Below are 20,576 nucleotides of genomic sequence, written 5' to 3'. Positions count from 1 at the left end.
AGGAACGTGTTGGTGGTGTTCCTTTTAGGAGGGGTAGTACAGCATGGTTGGGATTTTGTTGTTTGTTTGTTCATTTGGGGGTTTTTGAGGGTTTGTGTGGTGTGTTGGGTTTTTTTGTTTGGTTGTGGGTTTTTTTGTTTGTTTTTTTGGGTTTTTTTTAAGGTCTTGTAGGGTACAAGTGTTGTAGTGTATATGTTCAGAACCAGCGTGGTTACTTTCTTATCTGAAGTATTCATGCAAATGTCATTTTCTCTATTAAATTCGAATTTTATTCATGGTTTTGGTGGGTGAGGAGGGAGAAGGCAGGGAATTCACATCAAATAGGAAGATGGTGCAATGGGTTTAGGTAGGCAGTATGCCTTGTTGTTCTTTGTAACTGTATAGTACAGTTTTGCTAACTTTTTTTTCCCCTTCCCCTGCCCACAATTGTTAAATGTAGTTTAAAGTGAAAATGACAAAACTGTTCTCAGGCCATCTCCTTGTTCTTTCTTCTTGGTTGTGCAAAGGTACATTAAATTAAAAAGAGTATCTGTACAACTGGGACACTAAGTACATTGACACTATTTCATTGTCCATATAATGTCTAACATAGTAAAGTCTTTTAGGCAGCATTGTGGTTACCGTTTAATGACTATTTCTTAATAAGTAACCAGATAATAAGTGGTTTGTTTCTTCAGGAAATCTTGTGCTGTAAAAGTATTCAAAGAAACAGGGAGCCAAAATAAAACTTGCATTGAATCATTGAGCTGTGTCATCACCCAGTTTTCATTATTAATGGTATTTTTGGGAAAGTCTATACATCTTTTGGAAGGTGGTCTGAAAGGCTTGGCATTGGAGGTAAGGAAGCCTGTGAAATGATTGTGATCCTTAGCAGTGTTTTTGGTCTCATTGTCAGTGCTTCTGTTGAAGATACATCAACATAAATCCTAAAAGACAAACATTTCTGTTTTACAGATTATTGCCATAACTAGGAATTTAGATGATATGAGAGCCTCTCTGTTCAAACTGTTAGATTTTGATGAGGAGGAACTCAACTGTGAAGTACCACACATTTTTTCCACAGATAATCAAGAGGGTTGGCTAAGTCAACTGTTTTGTGCTAGTTCTTTCAAACCAAGACTGAGAAGCACTGATAAGAGATGGGCTAAAGAGGAATATCAAGTTTCTAAGGTGTACCTTTGAGTTAAAAAACAATCAGACAAACAAAACAACAATGACAAAAAAAACCCCAAACAAAACACACCACACCAAAACCAGGTTCGGGTAATCTAACAGTAATAGATGTAGTTGAACATCTTAGTCCCCAAGACTGAAAATGCTACTTTCTCATGTGGCAAGTAGCAAGCTTGAAGCAGTCTGTTTATACTAAGGTTTGAGGTTTTATCTGCTCCAGCCTCACAACTATTAAAAGCATTAAATAATTAGAAAAATAGTATGTTATTGGGATGACGGATTTCATACAGGTCTGTTTAATTAGAGAAAAAGTAATCTTGCATTCCTGTAGGCATTCCTGTAAGAAATAGTGGCTAACTATCCATAGACAGAAGTATGCTCAAGCATAATTAGAAAGTACATGAGAAATAAACATGCTTTGGGGAAAATAGTTAACTCTCCAGTTCTCTCTTCCCATTGTCTGTTGCCACCTACCCCACCCAAATAAACCCAAACTAAAACAAACTGACAAACAAAAACCCACAAACAAAAAAGCCCCAACAGCAAAACTGACCAAGGAAAAAAAAAAAAAACAAAGGAACAACAACAAAATATACCACAAAGAGAATCAGAATGTTTCAGAGAAAAGTAATTGTAGTTTATTGCATTCTTAATCTTAAAGAGATAAGGCAGTGCCTGGTGGTACTGGATACTCAATTAGATTGATGGTCTGATATTGTACAACAATTACTGTAATTCAATTTGGAGCTTGTTTTGGGTAGTGTATTATGTAGTAGAATAGTTAAAGCTGGGATAGCTGCTGGTATTAGTAAGATGGAGCTCTCGCATCTTGAAATGTGGGTAGCTGACTGACTTAGATTTGGTTGTTAAATGTCCTTGGGTGGAAGTGTATTTTTCTGAAAGATGTTTGCAGTCAAACTTGTATTTAAACATGTTAACTGTTAGCACGGGGGGAAAAAAATCAACAGTACTTGAGAGAACATTTTGGTATGCACACTGCTTAGAGCAGAATCCAGAATAAGGTCATATTTTATTTGATGTGTAAAACACTGGCAGCAAATAACTGCATTATATATGACAAATTTAGCTAAAGAGTTTAGGTCAAATCATGATTCTGTTGATGCATTCATTGTGATTCTAATGCTAAATTATTCTGCAGAGTCATGCCGAATGAAAATATAAGCACTTAGGTCTATTTCGAAGGTAATAAAGATTTAAATGTTAGTCCGAATGGCTGTGTAGCTGCATTTTGTGTATTCCCATGCTGTTTGTTTGGAATAAATAAAGCTGAGGGTAGTAGGTAAGGGGTGAAGTTGAGGGTAATGCTGATGCTTATTTTCTAGAAAATATTATTTGTGCTTAAGATCTGAAAATTTGTACTTGCTAACAGTTCCGATTTTTTATTACAGTAATGTTTAAGAAATGTTATTAACTTGTCTCATGTGAAAAGTCTACTCGAACAAAAAGAGGTCATTATTATACTTGTAAAAGCATATCCTCTGTGCCTTTCTGTTGGAAGAAAAGAGCAGAGTTAGATTTTACAGAAAGCCTAATAGGAGGAGGAAAGAAACCAGCTAGAATTTCAGCTAGGTGGGACTGACAGAGAAAAAAATTAGTGCTGTTTATATACTTTTTGACATCACAGTTTTGGCATAAAATTGTTGTTTGTAGAGTCCAGTTTTTACTTTCAGTTTAGAACTGTATGAATTTTAAATACTTTTCCATCTGTTATTTTTTCCTTTTGCTTTTACTTTCTCCTCTTAGAATCAGAGATTGATACCAAGACAAATTTCCATAATTCTATTCAGTTTTCATGAGCTTTTCTGTTTCTGACAAAGCTTGTAAAGTGTCCTTTTAAAAATAATTGTATTTCTTTTTTTTGCCACTTAAATCCGACGTGAAAGTACTCTTGTCTGGGTTTTGTTGTTGTTGCTGTTATTTATTTTAGGAGGACACAGGATAGTAGATTACATTTAATGTTGGCTTTTGCTTCTTTTAATAGTTCATTGGTGGGTGAATTGTTTCCTGGTAGGCTTTCAAGTTGCACTTTTGTAATTCAATGTATCAGCTGAACTTGCTTACCTTATCCTTTCTTGAGGTGTTGATACCACACTGTGGTTCTCTTTTCTGCATTTTTTTTTCCCTTTTTCATAAGGGAGGAATTGGGATTAAGATGAATTTATGTTACACGCTTTTTTTCATTTGTGGCTTCTACTGTGATGCCAATAGTCACACATGAAAATGAACACTGGACCAGGCTTTCTAGAGAGGTGTTTGATGCCCCCAGTCTGTCAGTGTCTGAGGCATTTGGATGGTGCCCTTCACAACGTGCGGTGGCTTTTGCTCAGCCCTACAGTGGTCAGACAGTTGGATGAGATGATAACTGTAGGTCCCTTTCAACTGGACATGTTGTATTAATATTGTTAGAAGAAAATTATTTCTTTCTGATGGGGAAGGAAGTACTTCATCTGGAGAAAATTTACTTAATAGCCTACTTTTAAGAAATTAAGTTCCAGCATTTACTTCTTTATAGAAGGAGAAAAATGAAATAGAAATCCAAATAAAACCCCTAATGAAATAACAGGGTTTTTTCCCTAGCAGATTTTATAGTGAAATTAGGCTTCCTTTATTTTTAAAAGTTTCTTGTGTGTGCTTTGGTCTTGTATAGGAAAGTGAGAGCCAAAGGACGACTCTGTATGAATGATTAATGGAATAGTTTTATAAAGTTTCTGGAGCTGTCAAGTGTTTAGATGGACAGTGTCACTTTAATTTTTTTTAAACATACAGCACACTTAGTATTGTTAAATCAGTTTATTAATGAGCTGGTTGTGAATGCTGCTTAGTGAAAAATGATTATTCAGACATGCTGTGCAGAAACATCATAAAACTACTGCGTAATTTGTCATAAATACCTGCTTTCACGTAAATGGACTAAAATGAGGAGAGACTATAGAGTGGGTGTAAAGGTATGTAGTAAGATAAGATCTTCAATAGATATGATCAAGAGTAGTTCAAATAGATCCCCCTTTCCAAAACATTTGCTTTAAAAACTGCACACGGAATTGAGCCTACCCAGTTTCTGCTAAAATAATAAAGTGAACACATGGCTCATGGCAAATCATGAGAAGCATGACTCAAGATGTCAGCTGGCTGTAGTTTGGAATGCGTCAAAGCCGATTTGCTTCATTTACTTTACATTTTGTGCATTTGTGAGGATGTGTAGAACTGAAGGGTCTTGAGCAGGATAAAATGACAACTGCGTTGCATAGGTAATTCTAGTATTTGTGATTAAACAAAAAAGTCACTAATTATTTACCTTTGCAGAATCTGAACTTGTCTCTCAGACGTGGAGTCCAGCTTCAGATAGGATTGTACAAAAGGCAGTATTTGTTAAGATTTGCACTCCTTTTCATAGGATTGAAGGAGAACAAAAGCTGAGGAAATTGACCTGGGCTGTTGATGGCAGAAGCTGTACATAGCTTTGTCGCTACTGGTGGCTATTCTGATATTTCAGGGCTCTCAAGCTTATATTTTGACTGTGATTCCTACTTCAAATAGAAAACAAAACCAAAGTTTTGAATTCAGTGGATTATTTTTTGCCACTCTTCTAGCAGGGTGCCTGCCTGATGACATTAAATTTAGTCATTTTATATGAATTGATCTGTACAATCAACTGTAACTTTATTATAAAAATATTGCTAATGTTTTTTAAAGAAAAGCCTTTAAAAAAAAGAAGGTGTGTGAATTTTGTAAGTCATATAAGTTTTAGGCATTCAAATTCAGACAGCTTGCAAGGCCTTCTACAGATGTAACATAATTCACAGAAGAAAAGCCCTGCTTTCCTGGAAAACATTCGGCTAAACATTTGCCTGTCAATGGGAAGTGGTGAACGAATCTCTTATTTTACTTTGCTTGCTGTGCAGCTTTTGCTTTACCTGTTAAACTCTCTTTATTTTAACCCACCAGTTTCTGCTCTTTTACCTTTCTGATTTTCTCCCCCATCCCACTGTGGGGGCGTGAGCAAATGGCTATATGGGGCTGAGCTGCCGGCGAGGGTTAAACCGTGACAGAAGCAAAAGAGAAAACTTTTTCTCCTTCACTGGCAGGTTGCATTGGTGGTGGTGGGAATTACTGGTGTAAGCAAGGCTTTTCTAGAGCCTGGGTTTCAGACATCTGCACTCTTTATGATAACAAACAGCTAGAACATGTGAAGCGATTACAGTGTGTCAGCAAGATAGGAGCATATTTCATGAAGAATGAGATATATTTCTGTTAATTGAGCGTAATACAGAAGTATCAGTCTGCCTGAAGTGTCAGTCACAGCCTTCTCTAGTTGAAGAATAAAAAAACATCGTGAGCTTTTACTGCAGTACATTTTTTTTTTTCTGCAAAGTAAAACTGTGAAGACGTATTTCAAGCTATATGAAGGATAAAACTACTACATGCTACATTCTGTACAAGAACTGAAGAAAACTGAGTTTCTATTCTCCCTCGTAATTTTATTTTTTAAAATTTTCTTTGTTGTAGCTGAAGCTGGCTGTACCTTACGCATTTTAAGAAATGCCATTTCTTAATCATTATTCCTAACTGTTATTCTTAACCAGCTATTTAATTGCATGAATAGGAGTATGCTTTAGTCATGCATATTTCAAAGCTTTTTTTCTTCTTATGTAAGATGGTCTTCTGGTCTAGAGTTATAGTAGTCCAAATGAATGAACTGGTTTTGTCTGCAATTATTAATACTGGTTTAACATTGTTACAATCAAGTGGGGAGATGTGTTGCTGATAATAGGAGCTTGTTTTGGTACTGTGCAGTTGAAAGCTATGAGCAGTTACAAAAGCTGGTCATGTTCGTAGCCTGATAGAGGACCATGTATGCCAGTTTTAAAGTGGTGTTGCTTAAGTCAACATTTTAGTATAAAAGCTTTAGATGTAAAAAAATTGTTTTCTACAAAGCATTGTTTTCTACAAAGCTATAGTATTTATTGGGGGTATGTGAATCTTCCAAGAATTCTGTAAGTGTTGCTGTCCTTACAATCTTTGTCTCATCTTCATCTTGCACAGAAAATTGACCAGACTGCTATTTAAATATAATATTGAATATATACTTTATTTTTCGCTGTCTATGACCAACCGTGCACTAAAGTCAGAAAGTAGTAAATACCAACAGTTCTCTGTACAATGTGGCATGTGCTGAATAGAGGAATTAATTAGGACCAGCTGGAATGAATTATTGTATTTAAAGGTCATGATTTGTTTTTATCCTTAATATGCTATAATTTCTTATGGATTTGTGTAACCAGAATAAACCAGTAATTCTTCAAAAATATTGTGTTCTTTATCAGATGTGTTGTTTGCTCTTCTATATAATAGGTGAAATATTACAGACACTTGGCACCTGATCACTTGCTTCAAATATGCCATCGACTCGGACCTCTTCTAGAGCAAGAAATTCCCCAAAGTGTCCCTGGAGTGCAGACGTTATTAGGAGCTGGCAGACAGTCTTTGCTTCGTACAAACAAAAGTATGAAAATTTGATGAGATTTTGAGAGTTCTTGATTTATCATGCATTTTCTGTGTTTTTGCATTAAAAAAATGCTTGCCTGTGTTTATTGTGTAATTCTTTTTAAACAGGTTGCAAACACGTTGTATGGAAGGGATCTGCTCTTGCTGCACTGCATTGTGGGAGGCCTCCAGAGTCCCCTGTAAATTATGGCAGTCCACCGAGTATAGGTAAGTCAATTTTATTATGGCATTGCCGTTATGGTACCTAACTCCTAGGATGATTATTGTGCTGATGAGACCTAAGTAGTAGTTCTGTTTGTATTTGTCCTTGTTAGTGTCACGTACCTTACCTTTAGTGTTCTTTTTGTTGAGGTGTTATGGTGTTGTATTTCCCAGTTTGTGTCTGCGTAAAAAGTAGATACTGTAAATACCTACAGTAGTTTTGCTCTGAAGCTAATTTTATCTTTGATGTATGAAACGGAATAAAATATATTTCAACAGTGAATACAGACAAATAAAGCCCTTTAATAAAAAGATGTAATAAAGTGGTCAGTAGATACAAAATTAGTACTATTTAGCAACTTAAAACCAGGACAGCATAACTTGCTAACATAGTTTAGGAGAATAAATCATGTAGATTGGTGATAATTTTCTTTAGAAAGATTTTAGTGTCCTGTAGAAGTTATTCTTTTTCTTTCTGGTCCATTCAGTAATTTTGTAGCTGTGCTTTAGTTAGTTATGCTGTATCATGAAGCAGGCATGTGATGTCTGTACCACTGAAAAACTGAGAAGCTGGAGATCAGGGATATTATTTTTCATTTTTAGTTATTTTTAAGCCCTCATATGGTCACTAAAACATGTTCATTAGTTTTCAACCTTTTAACAATAAGATTTATGGTGGTTTTGTTTGTTTGTGGCTTTTTGTTGTAATTTTCTGTTTTGTTTTTGTTTTGTATTTTAATTGCTGAATGAATCATGATGCAATTTTCGGCAATTCTTTAAGGAGCATTCTCTTCCTTTTGTTGTGGATAGGAAAATGTGCAAAATCACTTGTCTTTTCAGCTTTCTCGGCTGATGTCCAGGGAAGCAGGAGCAGTTAAGACCAAATTACCAGTGTGGATTATAACCAAACAGTACTGGTTTATACCAAAATGGTAGTTGCAGGCAGATGTGTAGTGTTGGATGAGAGTGGGCAGAGAATATCCAATTGATTGGCTCCTGATCAGGTGCAGCTGCTGCAAAGACAAAGGTTTCTGTCTTGGCAAAAAAAGAGAAGATACATTGGGTGAACCGGATTCTTAATGCGGTGACTTGCCATTACAATTTTTCGATGTCTAAATGCCTTTTGGAGGCTATTGGTAGCCTGTAAGTTTTCCATGAATTGGGGCGTGCATATGTAAGTATATAGAAAAAATCAAGAGAGTTTATTTTGGGCTATTTTGTTTCTAATGTTGAAGAAACTCAAAATCAAATCTCAAAATGCATACCATTGCACTTTACCCTGAGAATTACAGTTGTCTCTTAACAGCTGAAGTAGAAGTATGCCATAGCGAAGAAGCTCTTAGGTCGAGCACAGCCAGTTTTGACTTGGCTGGGTGGCAAAGTATTTGGTGTCCTAGTAGCTTTTTGATTTTAAAGCACGAGCTGCATGCTTTCCATGATATTTCTGTAGATACTTGGAATATAGGAAGAGAACATGGTTTTGCTGAGTGTTTAGGGGTAAGTTTTCAGGGCCTTCTCAGCTAGTATGCATATTGGTCAGAGAGGGTTCACTTAAACCAGGGGTGTCAGACTCATTTTCACTGGGACCACATATAGGAGTAGTTACATTCATACAGCTTGAAAATTACATTCAGCCCTTGGAAGGGAACAGCGTGGCTGATGTGGCCCCTGGTGAAAATGAGTTTGACACCCCTGACTTAAACCCTCACCCAGCACCTGCATCCATTCAATGTGGTTTTGTTTAGAAATGCTGTTTGGGTATTCTTGTAGAGAGTTGTTCCTATGTTGTGTTCTAGGTGTGGGGAAGAAAATGCCTGTTGCTGAATAGAATAATTCCCCTTGCGAGTGACTGTGCATTGGCTTGGAGATTGTGAACTTGGGCTAGATTAGCAGCTTTTTCTGCAAAATAACTGGAGGACAGAGTTTTCTAAAAGCTAAGATTTCTTCAGTGGTTGCCTTACCTTTTCCTTGTTGGAGAAATCTGAGTAGAATGGGACTGTTTAGCATGGTACTGTAGCTTGCTCCATAGTATAGAGTTATTAAAGAGAGAAAGAATGTTGTATGAAATCCATGGCAGCTGGAGTTAAAAGAAAGTTGTAGAGGTGCCGTGGTAGTGGAATTAAATGTTAAGAAAAATAACTTTCAGACTCTTTTTAGGGAAGAACAAGTGAGGCTTTCTAAATAAATGTTATTTTTATTGAACCTTTTGCAGAGCACCGAATATTTGCAAAATTACAGTTATTTCAACATATAATTTTTTTTATGACCAATAATTTCCTTTTCCAAACATTGAGATAAGTGCTGGTAACTGAATGTTTTCGACTATGAAATGTATTTGGATTTTTTTGATGTCTGGCTCAGAGCTGTGTGTTAAAGCATTTGGTTTTGATTTGTCCTACTCTAGTCTGATCTTCTCAATGAAATAATGAACTGGAACGACACTTCTTTTATAAATTGAACTAGAAAATTTTGTTCTGTTTCCTTAAATAACTTTCCCATTTTTCCTCGGGAAGGCTGTATTTTATGTATTTGCAACCCCCAACAAATTGGAGCCTATTATTCTTCAGGCTGTATGTATTTCAGGTGGAGAGCCCACTAATAGTTGAGGAAAAGATACTGCCGTATTTCTGTCTTGTGCAGAAGAACTTAATTTACATTTCAGTGAACATACAGAAATATTCATTTATTTCCTAGCCTGATGAATCAGTGCAATTGTGATGCTGATGGGATATTATTTAGAATTAGATTGTTGTGTACATTGTGCTAGCTGCCTTTTAGGTATCTTGTTTGTGTGCAGCTAAAATACATCTGTACAAATATGTACTTCTCCAGAAAACTACAGAATTTCTGTAGAACATAATAGAGGGAAACAAAACTTGAATACAGAATAATTTTTGTCCAGTTGCTATCACTTGTGCAACATATCTTATAAAAAGTTGCTGAAGTGCTTAATTATGAACAAAAGAGCTATGTCATATGCTAATTTGTTTTGTTAAAGGTCCTGTCTTAGATGCAGGAACAGAAGAATAACTCTTTTTCAGTAACCTTCAGAAATTGCTGAAAAAGCACAGAACCAAAGCATAACACTTTAAGAGCTTTGAGCTCAAAGCTCTTGGAGAAGCTGGTCTGGTCGCTCGGGTATGAAGACCTGAATGAGACTGGCTGTTTGCCCCAGACAACAATGTATGTTTTTCCTGACCAGTGAATATATCTGCCTTTCAGAAACAGTATTTCATGATCTTGCTGAAGAGTTCTGAGGCATTTTGCACTTCTCACACAGTTCGTTTGTTAAATGATGCTGCTGGTTTTGCTGTGAAGAGAATGTGAGGTTCTCAAAGTGGTGTAGATGTCTGTTTTTAGAAATAAATATTTTAGACCTAAAAGTAACATCTTGTTACACATGTTTATTTAAGTCTAAAGTTAATTATACCGAAGTAAATTCTTGTTATGCAAGAAGAAATGAGCTATAGAAGTCTTAAGGTATTTATACTTTGAGTAAAATACAAACTGAAAAAATACATAGTGAAAGCAAGTGGGATTGCATTGAAGTCAGGGAGCAATTTGGAAGTGCTTGAGATTGTACAACTTTCATTTGTTTTACCTTCTGCCTTTCCAAATATCTCTTGTCCCACCCCTCTGCATTAGTAAGGGTTGGCAGTTACTTTCATTGAGCAGATTAATATTGTAAAGTTTTAGATGTATATAGAATTTTTATATTTTCAGAAATGCTCAGGTGAAGAGTCAGTATACATTTACCTTCATGAAATGCCCAGAGACAAGTACTGACTTGAATTGCCAGTTTAACCACTTTACTTGGTTGACAATCATCTGTAAGCCAGGAGGCTTCAAGTACTGCATTGAGTTTTGAGATCAAACAGAAAAATGGTAGGAAGGTAGAAGTCAATTCAAACTGCCTTTTGGATCTTGGACATATTTACAGAAGGGGGAAAAAAAATCTTCAACAACCCAAAGCTGAGCGCTTGATACATTTGGTCTTACTAGCTTGGAGGGTGAAAGAAGGAGTCTAGCAGTCTCTTTTTTATTATTAACAACTCTGTATGTGTTGATATTCAGTAGAGGTGTGTCTGGCCTCCTAAGTTATGAAACTTAAATTGATATGGGTAAGAGTTTTAAGTGTAGTATGTTCTTCAGGTTTCTTCTGAATCTGGTTCTATTTTTGTGTGAATGGAAGGGAAACAAAGGTCGATTCTGTCCTGCAGGATAGAACATAAAATGAGTTAAATACAACTACAGAAAAGAAGAAAATGAAAGATAAGCCATAATGTTTTTGATGTGTACTTTTAAGAAATGGAACTTAGTACAAAATTAAATTGGGTTTATCACTGATTATTGGATAAGGCAGATTACTATCCCCTAACTTTAAGACAGAAGGCTCTGGCCTTCTATTCAGAAGAAACGTGTGGACAGACTGGTGCTAGTCTGGCAAAGGATCAGCAAGAGGATGAAGGGATTGAGGTATCTGTCATGCAAGGAGAAGCCAAGAGAGCTGGAATTGTTTAGCCTTGAGAAGAGAGAGCATGGGAGCAGGGGGGTTTGTTATCATTGTTTGTAAATACCTCAATAGGAGGCTGTAATGAAGATGGAGTCAGACTCCTGTGGGTGTCTCCTGACAGGATAGAGGCCATGGACAGAAACTGAAACAGAGGAACTTCAATGTAAACATTTAAAAACCCCACCTTTTGGGGTTGATCAAAGCTCAGGCACATGTTGCCCAGAGAGGTTGCAAAGTGTCCATCATTCGAAACATTTAAAACCTGACTGGACACATCCCTGAGGACTTGATTTAGCTGACCCTGCTTGAGCATTGGGCTTGGACTAGACGATCTCTAGAGGTTCCTTCCCACCTTAGCCATTCTGTGGTTCTGTGATAACAGGCCTTTTCAGTCTTCAAGGCTGGTCATGTTGTGTGAAAATGAGCCCAGTTACCTAAAAACTAGAACACAATCCATTTTTTTTTAGAACTGATAGCAACTTAAATCATAAAAATTTTTGCAAAGTGTTTTTTGTGTGTTCAAAACATCAACAAAATACATGTATTTCTCAGGCATTGGTTTCTATTGATCAGCTAGCTTCATTATTAAATATGAAGAATCCTGATTTTGAAACGAAAATATCATTTGGAAGTGGTGCATTGTCATCTGTATTGTGCAACAGCCACTCAATAACATCTGTGCTTTTTCTTTTTTTTTAAGCAGGATCTTATGTGTGAGTAGTAGTCAGCTGTGTAAAGCTAACTAAATTTTAATTTCTTTAGTTGGCCGGGTGTTGAATGGGAGTTCTTTCTGTCCAGTGTCCCTTCCAGGAAGGTGCAGGCATTCTGTTCTGTTGTTTCCTTCTCTCTTCCTTCCAAGCCCTCTTTCTTCAGGTTTGTTGACTTGCTGTAAGGCCCAGCCAGTGCTCTCTAACTCTTCCTTGGGTAAAGTCTCATCCTTCTTCCCTCATGTGTGGTTTCTGGCTCCTACTGCAGCTACTTAACTGCTTATACCTTATCACTCTTCTTGTGATTAACACTTTCATTGGTATCCATTTTTGTGTGGCCAGGCAAAATTTAAGCGAAGACAGAAAACTGCTAGTATGGCTGAAAACAGAGAGATATTAGACTTGCTGTCACAAGGCTTTCTAAAACAACTTTTCCAAATGCAGTTAAAATGAAACTAAAATAGATTAGAGACCACAGAAGGCTTGACAAGTGTTGATGCTAGATATGGGTAACAATTGTTACAAAACCAAAGGCCTATAATTAGTACAAAGCTAAAAATAAATTCCTGCAGCCAAACAATGAAATTGATTTTTCTGGTGCAAGTGAAGGTGATAAAAGCTATCTACTGTGGTTTCATTTGAAGGCATTGCTAGAAATTTCCAACAACTGTCTCCATTTTGCATTAAAAGCAAACAAAAGGTAACTTCTGAGCAGGTTGAGACTGTTGTGTATGCTCACTTTATTGTTCTGGTTGTGTGTGTGTTATGTGTGTGTTTAGGGGGCTTTGGAGGGTGTGTGTGGTTTTTTTTGGTTTTGTTTTTTTTTTTTTCAACTGTAGGATTATTTGTCAGAAACCAGAACTAGCTTTGTCTTGTGACTGAACTAATCTTGATTTCGTGCTGTTCTAAAGTAGACTGTTGGCAAGGAAAAGCTTTGTCATAAAGCAAGTGTAACTGCATCTTTTTCTTGCATAAGGGGAGGATAAAGATATGGTAGAACCTTAAGGCAGTTGTGGCACTAAAAGTGCCTGGCTCCCCAGCTAATGATCCTGCTCCTTCACAAAGCATCTTGAACTAGGAAAACTTCCTTGAATCCTTGGGCTGTGTAAGCAGTTAAATGAAATCATTCAGCACTGTTCTTATGGCCTGAGGCCAATGGGTTTGGCAATTGTCCATACCACTAAGTGCTTTTGCTCCTTATAGACTAGCTACAATCCAGTTTGCGTATTTAGTATAGTTTGACCTGTGCTGACTCATGAAACGGTGTGTACCTGGTCTGGGCTAAAACCCAGTGATATGAGAGTTTTGCAGCCATTTCACGGCTGATGCTGGGGAGAGAATGTGATTCCACACCCAGATCCGTGCCCTGGTCCTGCTGAGTTCACTAGCACAGACATAGCCTTGGTCATAAATAAGGAGTGCCTAACTAGGCTAATAATGGAAGTATCAACTACCTCTCTTGACACGGATAGATCTCATTTTCCATGTGTATGTAGTGCTGTGGACATTGTTGGGCATTTATTTTTGTCCTCTTCAGTTATTCAGAAGCTGTAGATCTGAACATATTACCTGCTGCATCACAATTTTATGGAATACAAAATGTATTGCTGTTACCATTCTTCTGTCTGATGATGATATGGGGAACTGTTTGACTAATGTCTGTTTACTCTGCCTTATCTTTGCATGAGTAGCAGTTTAAAATTGGTAATGCTGAGCTTTATTTTCTTTACTGAAGTTCTTGATTGAAGACTTCCATTTCATTAAAACCAAGTAGATCCTGCTCCTGGACCTTCTTAGCTTTTAAACCCCAAAAAGATCCCAAATCTTTTGAACAAAGTTCTGTTAGTCGAAGTCAGAATATTTATGTAAGGTTTTGGTAAGTATGCATGTACATTTTTGGTTTTGTTTTTTTGTTTGTTTAGCTGTAGTGAGTAACAATATCCTTAAAAAAATATTGTTTTGCAAGTGATGGATAAATGTTTGGCTGTGTAGACCACAAAAAACTGGTTGCTGTGGAGGAGGTTTGAATGTTTGCTGATCTTCAGGTAATAGCACTGTGGAAGCTCTTAGGCTTGTTATATTTGAGGTAGTTTACTCCTCCATGGAAACTGACTCAGTCCTGAATTTCTCACACTAGGTATAAAGTGAAAAGCGTACATTTGGGCATTGAAAGTTGTATTGCATCTTTATGCTCTGCATTACAGTTTGGTACTTTTTTTGTACATTTGTATTGTAGGCTACTTTTGTGTATGTTTTTCCCTAACTATGACAAAATGAGACAATTACTATAGAAAGCAGTTCATACAGCAAGCGGTCCAATGTTGAAATAAACTTGCCCTTCCGGAGAAGCATTTTAGTTTATGAACTTAATACAAATACTGTATCTTTTTTTCTTTCCCCATTTGGTAGTGGATACCCTGTTTTCAAGAAAGCTAAATGGAAAATACAGACTTGAACGCCTTGTTCCAACTGCAGTCTATCAACACATGAAGATGCACAAACGAATTTTAGGACACCTATCTTCTGTATACTGTGTCACTTTTGATCGGACTGGCAGACGGATATTTACTGTAAGTATAATTTTTTTTTTCGAGTACAGATAGTATGTCTAAATATACTGATGTTTTGTACCAAGAGCAGATAAATGCTTTTATCCTGTTATTGTCAAATATGCTTTTTAATAACCAAGCTGATTTGCATGTTAAAATAGTTTTGGCATACATTTCTTAAAGCTAGATGTGATGGTGATTGCTGATCTGTGTAGTTCAGTCAGAAAACACAGGTTATTTTCAGTAGAAAGGAATTACCTTATGTAGATTGTTTCTTCTGGACTTGTTTTTTCTGGCAAAATCATAAGCAAAAGAATGCACCACCACCACAGAATTTGATTGGGAATTCAGAGAGGGCAATCAATATGTAATTAAAGATTATTTTGACTCTGTTCTGTAACTTTTGTTAAATTTAAAGCATGTCTCTGAAGTTTAACAGTCTGATATACTTAGATTTGGTACAGCATGTTGTTGGAAACTAGAAAGCTGAAAATTCACATGATGTGTTCTAACAAACGATGATTCATAAGGAATTGTCTTTGACATCCTAGGGACTTTTTTTGTATGGTGTTCTTAGTATTTGTAACTGTTTTCTTTTTCGCTGTTGCTTGTAAAAAAAAATAAATTATATATATATATACACACACACATATATGCATACATATATATATAGGTAGGATATCGGAAATGGGTACTGAAATTGCAAGTTTCCCAAGGAGTGGGCATTGTAAAAACAGGTGTCAGTGTAATTTGGATTTCTTGGTAAGTAGTCAATTTTTGTAGGGCCAAAGGTCTTGTAAACACACAGTTCGTGCCTGTCTGGGACACTTTGGCTGCATTTATTGCCTTCTCACAAATGATGGATGTAATTGATACTTTTGCGGATCCAGGACCTTGATTGTGTACTCTTTAATCTCATGGCAGACAACTTGAATGATGCAGATGGAAGTATGGTTCAGTTCTACTTTATGTATTGCAGTCCTAACTTACTTTTAAAACCACCTTGAAAGAATTTTGTATTTTACCCTTTTGCTCATGTAGAGGGATGTGTGCTTGCAGGATGAGACACTTAGTGTTTTAAATGGACTTCTGTTTATTTGTTCACTTGTTATCTTCAGGCATAGTGGAGACTTTCTTAGCATTTCTTCAGCTTTCATCAGCAAGCTAAATCCCTCACCAGTCATAGCCATTAAATTCTTATCTCCTGTAGTTTATGCATGATTAACCTATCAGGAAAAGAGATCTTTGTTGTGGGTTTATTTTACATGTGACATGGCAGAATGGATTAGAGATTTTTATTTGTGCAAGTATAAAAATTGCCTATGCTCATCCTGCTCAACTCTAAATAAAAACTAATGTTCGTGTTTCCTAGATAAACTGCATAAAACTCCTTGCTAAGGTCTTCTGATTTTTCATTTTCCTAAAACTTTCCCACGTTCCTCAAATGTTTCCACTTCCAGGGATATTCTAAATTTCCTCTTGAGTGCCTCTGCAACGATCCTTCCTTGTTGCGTGCCCTTGCCCTTTAAAAGTGATTAAAGAGAGAGAATTTTCTTGACCGTAACAGTATGTTTCCAAAAGCAAAGGAGAAGAACCTGAAATAAAATAGGGGGAGCAATATTGCTTCTGCCACCCCAGAGCTTTGCTGGCCATCCTTTGCTGACAGATACAGTGCGGTGTGCTGGTATGATTGCTTGAAAAAGATCCCAGTTTAGATCATGTTTACTTCAATCTAGATTTAAATAGTGTCCACAGAAATGAATTGTGGCTGGTGAATTTTCATTTTGGAGGGCCTGGGGCAGAACTTCTTACATCAACGTTCTCAAGTAGATCCAGTGTTTTTTGTGTAGATGTGTGAGTGGTTGTTGTCAAGCAGAAAGCCAAAGGGTTATATTTGACATTCCAGTGAAATCCAAGTTGCTGTGGCTGGCATGATGTAGTCAGTGGATAAACCATCATGAACTGTCCTGTTGTAATTGTGTCTGTATAATGAAATGGTGCCAATTCTTTTCAATCCAGACCACTGCCATTTCTAAAAAAAAAAAAAAAAAAGTGTAGTGAGTAGGAACAGGAGTTTATAATCAGAAGTAAGTCAAACTTCATTCCACATGTCTGTTGGCAGCATCTAAATTTGCATGTGTAAATAGGGAATATTTATTGTTCTACATTTTTACTCTACAACCTCCTGCATTCAGTGTGACATTAACTATATAAGAGGTTGGTTTCGATTTGTTAATATGATATGATATAATATGTTGTAGAAGATGCATCATAACTGTTACCTTTTCCTCCTAACCTCTGAAGGACTGAAAGCCTCTAAATTCAAGTTCTGTTTATGCTCTGCTTTAATTTAAAAGGAAAAGGCAGTGATCCAGCATGTTTTTGAGGCATACTCTTCTGGGAGATGTTATCTTTACTAAGAAGAATGTGCTCTTAGTTTGCCTACTTCATTTTTATATTATTTTATGGATTTCGCAAGATTTCTGAAGATCAACCTCTTACTGTTTTTGTGTTGGTTTTTGTGTGTTTTTTTCTGAATATACAAATAATATTCTTAATGTACAAACTGTTGTCTTGGTATTTTTTTTTAAATAACTGCAATTAAGGCATCCTCTTTACTTACAAAGGTACAGCTAAAAGACGTATTAGCCATCAGTGAAAAAAATGTAGTTATTTCTGAGATTGTGTATTCTGGATCTCTTGAAAAGCGTGATTTGTAGAACACAGGCCAGGTAAGAGGATCAGGCATTGCCTTTTCTGGTTCCTGCACTACTTATTATAACTTTCTGACTGCAAAGAAAGGTGGCTATCTCCTTTTCTCCCACCTTTATCATATTCTCTCATCTGAGATTATTCTTTCTAGGGAATAATAAACAATATTGTGTAAGATTTCCAACCCAAGATTAATTTATTTCTTGGCAGTTTCACTTCACCCACAAGTCTCTGTAATGGTAGGAAAGTGAACCAGTTTTACTCCATACCTTGGCAGTGCTGTCATCAGTTCTCTCTTGGTGCTGAACTTGTTCTAGGATTCACTTTTGACAAATGATTCTTAATGGGCACATAATTCATAGCAGCTGTAGACATAAAGTTGGAAACATGAGCTTTGGATAAGCCAATGCCCTTGCTAGTAGAGCTGCAACAGTATTATAAGAGTTGGGAATGGTCCTATTCAGTTCAGGCAGAATCCTCTGAATTGAACTCTAATAACATTATCCTGCCAAGATGCTGCAGAGTTTACAATTTCACTTTAGTATATTTTCTTGCCTTTTTTTTCTTTTTTTTTTTTTCTTTTTTTTATTTTCCTTTTTTCTTGTTGAGACTTGCTAGCAGTTATTTTTCTTGGCAGTGGAGGTGTACAACACATGCCTCTGTGGCTATACTATAGCCAGCTGGTAGGGATAAGGCTGTTTTTATGCTGATCTTCTTTCTGTGGTTTGCTGTTATTAAATAGACCTCTGAGGACTGTCCAGGTGGCATTAGGTCCCAGAACTACCTTTTCTTGGTGACCATTTTACATCTTTAAGTTGTCTGTGTGCAGGTTGCTCTTCATCAGTTGCGTTCTGCAAGCAGCGTTTTAGGGATCTCATAATGCAGTGTTTCGTTTATTGCATGTCTTATTCTGTTTTGTTTTTTTTTTTTTTTAATTCTTTCTGTGCTTTAAACAATCTGTTCATCCAGTAAAATGACAGCAGACTGTAAGCTTACTGTGAAGGCAGTAGCTTATTCGTAACATTGATCTGTACAATGTGAGAATTGCAGAAGCATATTTTATGTATTATGGATAGTTCTGTAGACAGAGGTGGTGTGTGTTTTGGGTATGTGGGCTTGTTTTTTGTTTGTGTGTTTCTTTTTTTTTTTTTTTTTTTTTTTAATTCATTCAGTGCCAAGGAAAACGGGACCAGTGGTTTGAGATTTCTAGACTATGATGCAATAAATATTAATGGCCTGATTCTGTTCTCATGCATCTACTGCTTTGACAAAGCAATTAATCCACGTGCGAGTGATTTCCACCCCCTAAAGTGTTGTGGAAGTTTTAGTTTCTCTATTGCTTTCCTCTACTTTCAGATGTCTCTTGAGTGGTGAGGTTGCTATTTGTCAGCATCAGTTTTACACGCACACATACTCACCCTTTGTCTCTTTCACTTCTTGGGGTTTTTGGTGGTTACTGCGCTTTCTAGAAGAATGCACAAGATTCTTCATGCTCACATTGTAACAACAGAACAGAATGAGCTGGTGCTATTTTTCAGATAATAACTGCATCAAGTAGATATAGTGTTTGAAGTTTTTTGAAGCTTTAGATACAGAATCTAGAAACACAGGAGCAGTTACGGCAACTTACTAATCGAGTAGCATGGGAAAAAACCAAACAAATTGGAGTACTTTGTAAGAATGTTTGGATGTTTGTTTTAAAGAAGCAGAGATTAAAATTGAAACTGCTTAGAGCTTTATGAGCAGTTTAGAGAAAAAAGGTTTCCCTTTTTTCTCTAAACTCTGCTTATAAAGCTCTAAACAGCAAGTTGGCTTGTTCTGTTGTAAACTCATCTTAACTTGTTCCTTGGGATTGATTTGGAAGTGTGTTACTGAGCTTGTTTACCAACTTTTTCCTTTTTCCTTCTGCTTAGCTTCTCAGCAACTTAGTAGAAGCAAAAAAAATGAGCTATAAGTGAAATTAGCCTGTGTGTATATGATTGTCAAAAACACTGTGACTGAGCTAATAATTTAAACTTCTCTTTTTTTCAACAAATAACACTGTGTCTCTATTTCAAAGTATTCAATATAAATGCAATATGGAGCCTTTTCAAAAGCATTCAACTACATTTAAATGCAGTTGAACAACTATAAGAGATCTGTGAATCTTCTTTATTCTTGTGTAAGTTCTGGGTAGGTGTGCATCTTACTTGAAGGTCCCAAGTTATGCCTATTAAAACCTGTTCCTGAAGGTGGTTTACTTTCTTTTTGTGTAAGTATTTGAGCTGTGCTAAATACAGCAATAACGACAGAATAAGATGCGTAGTAGGTTCATTTATTGAGTCTTAGTTCAATGGATATGAATTAAAAAAAAAAAAAAGTGATCTAAAAGGAAATGGCCATTTCTAGGGTTTGATACAGATTTTGAGAGAATAAGAGAAGTAACAAAGTTAGAGTCCTGAGCACTTGGTTTTCATATTAATGAAGTCTGACATGATGGGGCAGAGCGCAGAGACTGTACACACTTGTTACAGTTTGTGAGGATACATTCTGAAGAAATTCTGAGGTAATTCAGAAGGACTTCTGAGATTCACGGCAAATAATTGGTTTAATATATACTTAGGTTGCTGTGTTGTGGTTAAAATGACTGCTGAAGTCAGATCTTAGATGAAATTAAGAGAAGTTACAGAATTTGTGTTGTACTTGCTGCTAGACTGCTCTGATTTCTTTTAATGAAAATGCCCTAAGGATATTGGAAAAATTGAAGATTAATCCTCAGGACACTTGTCACATTGTCCAAAGCTTTGGAAAATGATGGCTCTCAGTAAGGTGCTCTAGCACAATCCGGAAGTTGTGCTGTAAAAGCAAAGAGGTGGTTTGATCATTACACAGTTTTGTCTATGGGGTACTTTTTTCTTTGGATACTGTTACAACTGTGTTAACAGAGTAACTTCCCATTAAAATAACTGTATCAAGGACTTTGGTGATTCTAACTTGCGGAGGTGCTGAAAGCCTGCAGGGGACAGAAAACTTTTTGGTATGGATACTGAGAGATGTGAAAAGGAAGCGAATACAAGGCAAATATAGGGCAAAAACATCTTTCTTAACAGGGTAACCAACATGGTGAGTAGAGTGTTGGAGCAGGAAAGATGTGGGACACAACAAACCCCAATCATGTGAGGAAGTAGTAGACCAGGTGGGTAAGTGAAGAAGGTG

At 36.5% G+C, this 20,576-nt stretch overlaps 1 protein-coding gene across 3 annotated transcripts in view; it reads left to right on the top strand.

The window, feature by feature from the left end:
* The window catches only part of PHIP (PHIP subunit of CUL4-Ring ligase complex), a 106,605-nt gene that overhangs the window by 4,587 nt on the left and 81,442 nt on the right, over positions 1-20,576 (top strand). For all 3 annotated transcript variants that reach the window (XM_080341252.1, XM_080341251.1, XM_080341250.1), the window contains exons 5-7: positions 6,547-6,697; positions 6,808-6,906; positions 14,530-14,690. In XM_080341252.1, the coding sequence (XP_080197378.1) occupies positions 6,547-6,697; positions 6,808-6,906; positions 14,530-14,690 (411 nt within the window). The remainder of the gene's footprint in view (positions 1-6,546; positions 6,698-6,807; positions 6,907-14,529; positions 14,691-20,576) is intronic.

Source organism: Nesoenas mayeri (genome assembly GCF_963082525.1).
Source record: "Nesoenas mayeri genome assembly, chromosome: 3".
In the NCBI taxonomy this organism is placed as follows: Eukaryota; Metazoa; Chordata; class Aves; order Columbiformes; family Columbidae; genus Nesoenas; species Nesoenas mayeri.
This window is presented reverse-complemented; position numbering and strand designations above follow the sequence as displayed.